The 5,069-nt window shown below is 44.5% G+C and overlaps 1 protein-coding gene across 1 annotated transcript in view; it reads left to right on the forward strand.

Annotated features, from left to right (window-relative positions):
• LOC309704929 (protein NLRC3-like) overlaps positions 1 to 1,712 on the forward strand; it is a 24,929-nt gene extending 23,217 nt beyond the window's left edge. Inside the window, exon 11 of the mRNA XM_082530442.1 lies at positions 1 to 1,712. This exon is cut by the window's left edge and continues 25 nt beyond it. Coding sequence (XP_082386568.1) covers positions 1 to 517 — 517 coding nt within the window. The 3' untranslated portion in view covers positions 518 to 1,712.
• The last annotated feature ends 3,357 nt before the right edge of the window (positions 1,713 to 5,069 follow it).

A 5,069-nucleotide genomic window follows, 5' to 3' on the forward strand; every position in this document is an offset into this window, starting at 1 on the left:
AAACACAGTGAACACAGAGCTCCAACTGTCTGACAACAACAGGAAGGTGACATGTGTGGAGGAGGTTCAGTCATATCCTGATCATCCAGACAGATTTGATGTTCGTCAGCTGCTGTGTAGAAATGGTCTGACTGGTCGCTGTTACTGGGAGGTCGAGTGGAGAAGAAACGTTTATATATCAGTGAGTTACAGAAGCATCAGAAGGAAAGGAGGCAGTGATGACTGTGAGTTTGGATGGAATGATCAGTCCTGGAGTCTGATCTGCTCTGATGATGGTCCTGGTTATGTCTGGCACAATAAGATACAAACATCCATCTCCTCCTCCTCCTCCTCCTCCTCCTCCTCCTCTGTCTCTAACAGAGCAGCAGTGTATGTGGACTGTCCTGCTGGCACTCTGTCCTTCTACAGAGTCTCCTCTGACACTCTGATCCACCTCCACACCTTCAACACCACATTCACTCAAACTCTTTATCCTGGGTTTAGGTTCTGGTCTGGTTCCTCAGTGTCCCTGTGCTGATCCAACAGACAGTTTCCATGACTGCAAGTGTTGAGTGGAAAAATGCTACATTGCATTATTGCATCCTCTCACCACAGGAGGCGCTGTTGGCACCACTGATTGCTGATCAGCTGTTCTCTGATGATCTGATTGATACTGTGAATAACGGGACTCACTGAACTCTGTGACACAGTGAAGATTACAGAGTTTAACTTCACCCTTTAAGACTGACCACAGAACCAAGTCCGCCAGAGCTTTTGTTATATTTTTACATGCTGTGGAGCCATTTGTGGGAGCATTTCAAGTTGCTATACATCAATACAACTGTTATAGCCCTAATTTTAATAATATGTGTGCATTAAGTCCATAGTAACTACATAAACTGCAAAAAAAACCTCTGCTCATCCATCTCTGTGTGTATCAGGATACATTTGGTTCATAATACACAGAAAAATCAGAGTTATTACCTGTAATAAATGTGAAAGATTCCTGCAGTGATAACCAGGCAGGACTGAAACACATCCAAGCTGTCACCACGGTAACAGCACCGCCCATCCACAGGTGAGGGGAGGAGCAAAAAGAGGGACTTTGACCATTTTATACTAAAAACACTCAACTAATGTTTCTAATATGAAACAAATAAGCCCACATTAATGTGAGCGTTTATTAAATAATAATAATGATGATTTCCTCCTGATCTCATTTCCACAGCAGAGAAAACTGTGGTGTATATTGAGGTGGAGGGTGTGGTCTGTGGCTCAGGTGTAGAGTGAGGGTGGGGTGCACCACAGCAGCATGCTGGGACTGCTGAGGGTGGAGGAGGGAGTGATGATGACATCAGAGCTGCAGCACAGAGACCAGTGAACACACAGTCTGTTCATCTTTGCATAGATACAATATACAGCACAATATTGAATGACAGACACGCTGTGGGAGCTTCCACAGATACACTGACGTCAGCATCCAGAGTCCTCCTGCTGCTCCCCCCTCAGAGCCCCGTGATCAGCACCAACACATTCAGTTAGATGACAGAGTCCAGCTGCAGCTAGAATCAGCTCCCCTCTGTGAACAACAGCACAGCGTCAGTGTTTCACACTCAGTGAAAGGAGGAAACAGCAGAAGAACACCATGTGTGCTACGTTTCCCAGGACACACTACAAACTGCACAAATACAGAGCAGCACGTGGAAGGACCTGGAGCTGCATTTACAGAGCTGCAGACAGCGTGATGTCCTGTATGGACAGGTGGAAGGAACCAAGTCCTCAGCTGGAACACTCGTGTTTGTCCACAGACAGGAAACACAGCAGGAAACTTCCTCACAGAAGTGCAGCTCATGGATAACACACTTCCTGTCAGTCAGAATGAGGCTGCAGCCAAACACAGAAAGGTGTTTTTGTCCAGATGAGCCCAGAGAAGAAACACGAGTGTTCACAGACATCAGAAGCTCAGAGAGGTGAAACATGAGGTTGGAGTCCTCGTCAGCATCCAGAAGAGCTGCTGTGAAACCCTGAGTACTCATGACAGACTCTGATGGCACAAACACATCATGATTCAAACAGAAAGACAAACATGGAGCTCCTGATCCTCCTGCATGAGAACAAGCTGACATGAGCGCTGTGTCTGAGAGTGTCTCCCTGTCACAGTGACAATAACACAGCTGCTGCTCACAGTCATTAAACTGACCTGAGGTCAGCTGTGCTCCTTACATATGAACCATGTGACCTCACATCAGTGCTGTGGATGACTGTAGTCATAGAAGAGTAGAGCTGTAGCAGGTGGTGTGAGGAGGAGGTGGTGTATTCTAGTTAACGCAGTACTGAAACACTCCAGCAGAGGGCGCTGTTAAGTCCTTATTGTAACACAGTTACTGTGTGCAGTTAGACTTCATACATAATCTGCACTTATTTCCATCAGACATGCTGTCAGGAAATGATTGGTTTCTATTGATTCTACTTCCTGTTGACTCGTTTGATGACAGTGAAACAATCACAGCTGATTGTGTGATGATGTAAACTGTCACTGTTACATTCAGTGTGTGTGACATAATGTTAGTGCAGGCTGATAACAGCCTGGTTCTGTTAGAAACACATGAACGTGTCCATAGATCAGTGTGTGTTTAACATGAGAGCTTCAGCCCTGCTGATGTGTTAAATAAAGACATGCAGGAAAACTGATGAGACTCTGAAATAACTCTTTATATTTATAATGTAACTCTGCATCAAAAGAACAACAAAGGATCCCAGACAGCTTTCTGTGAACAAAGACCATTCTGATGTTTCTGTGTTTCTAACACTTTGACATTATTAGTAAACAGACTGCAGTGAGCAGCATTTATAAAGAGCTTCTATATAAAGATATGACAGCTGTTTGACAAGTTTATCACTCTGTGTTTGGACCTGATCAGTCCAGCTGTTTACTTGAAACATGTTCATTTACCTGTTCTGTTATATTCATGTTCTTGTCTCTGTTGAAAACACATTTTAATGTCCCTCAGATTTTTCTCCCAGATGAATAAATATAAAAATGACACAAACTGACTGCAGCTACTTTTTGTCCTTTCTGTCAAAAACCTTCATGTGACTCATGAGAGACACGTTTCAGCTGTTTGTGACAGATCAGAGGCCAACAAGTCATTTATAACACTTTCCATCATTGTTTAAAGTTCTCAGTGTTTCTGTGTTGCTGCGTATAGGATCTCCCAGCATCATCACTGTGCTGTCCAATCATTGTGTGCGAGGTTACCCTTATAGTGCGATGTGTGTTTGCACAAAGAGAAGCATGTGTGTCAAATATAAATAAGCACAGAACAGAAACAGCTGCTCGTTTCTTCTGTTTAGAGTCAAGTTAGTGTTTTGTGTCTTTGTTTGAGGCCTGATGTCGAGCAGAGGTGTGTGTAACTGCACTGCTCTGTTATATGTGTGAAGTGTGTGCTTCTCTTCAGCATCATCTTTGTCACTGCTGATTCCTTTGTGTCATCATGTGTTGAGAAGAGAGAACAGTTATAACGGAGGAGCAAAAGGAAGCCCTGAAATCTGCATCAACAAGGAAGTGTTGGCTCACCAGTGATCCCAGCAGAGCCACTGGTTTGGCTCCAGTTGTTCTAGATTCAATGATGTTGTTGCTACAGAAACATGTCAGCATCTTTATTGAATTTTATATGAAGCAGAGATGGTGTCATTAGGAGAAGAAGAGGAGAACAAGTCCGGCGAGGAGGCAGCAGCTCTTAAAGATGAAACAGCAGCTCAGCCCTGAGCTCAGAGAGCTGCACATGAAAAAGCTCCTCAAGCAGATCCTGTCAGAGGTTTGTCATCAACAGGAGGAACTGTTCACATCATAGGATGAAGATGCTGTCAGCTGGATGAAGAAGGTTATTTAATGCAAACGTTCACACTGAAGTCAAATTGTTGTCGTGTTGAACAGATTCATGTACTGATCGTCTCCAGAATGTTAGAAGAGCTTCAATGAATCATTAGAAACAACTTACAGCTGCACAGCTGTGTCAAACACATCTGTGTGTCATTGTGGGATTGTTGTGTTTCTACATGTGACACACGTCTAAAACATGCACACAATCTGAACACAAACAGGGACTCATGTGTTCCCACAGCCAGATGCTGAGAGCCATTTCCTTGTAGTCCTGTGTCTACATACATGTACCATTAGATGTTATTGGAATGATTGTCAGCTCTGATAGTTTCATGTGTGTTTAGCTGGACGCTGTTTGATCCTCGACATGTTTAAAGGTGTCCAGTCCTGAGACACTGGGGCTGGAAACAGCTGTGATGTCATTGGACTGTCACACAGACAGAAGTGCATGAAGTGAGCAGCCGAGGAGCCGCTGATGTTTTGGATTCAACAGCATTTGAAAGGTCGACACAGACACATTTGCACACAGAAAGCTGAATCTGTCATATGCCACAGTGAACTCACTGTTCAGTGTTTTTCAGGAAGCTTCTTAACTGCCTCTGCTGCCAAACAAGCAGCTGATGTCCTTGAGAAGAAGCTGAAGAAGTCTTCAACAACAAATACAGGAAGTGGACTTTCAAATACTAGATTCACTTTAGACTCACAGAGAAATGACTCAACCAGCTGTGTTTGACTATATGAAAGGTCAGTGTGTGTCTGCACACAGACTGTTGTGTTGGACTGTTATTCAGTTGTCTGCTGAATGGTTTCAAATGTCTGCATCTCAGCTGTGATGAGGCTGGGGGTCATGGGAGGCCACCGTAGCAGCCTCTTCAACATCATGACATCATCATAAATGCTGCTGGACTGTCTGATGGGCTGACGGTGAAAAAGCCGTCGGGAAGGAAACAGAAGACGTTTCAGAGGCTGCAGCAGATTTCTTTGATTCGGGGCCTTTTTCAGCTTTATTGGACAGAGCAGTGAAGATAAGTGACAGCAAAGCAGAGAGAAAGGGGGCGTGGCCCGGGTCAAAGCCAGGCCAGCTGCTCTCCACCTCGTGGTCACCTGCTCATCCTAGTGAGCTCCACCAGCAGCCCTTTCACACACTTTACACTGTCAAACACTGTGTGTGGACCTCAGCTAACAACAGGCTACATTTAAGTCTGGA

This window comes from Aulonocara stuartgranti (genome assembly GCF_965226115.1).
Source record: "Aulonocara stuartgranti genome assembly, chromosome: 4".
NCBI classification, from domain to species: domain Eukaryota; kingdom Metazoa; phylum Chordata; class Actinopteri; order Cichliformes; family Cichlidae; genus Aulonocara; species Aulonocara stuartgranti.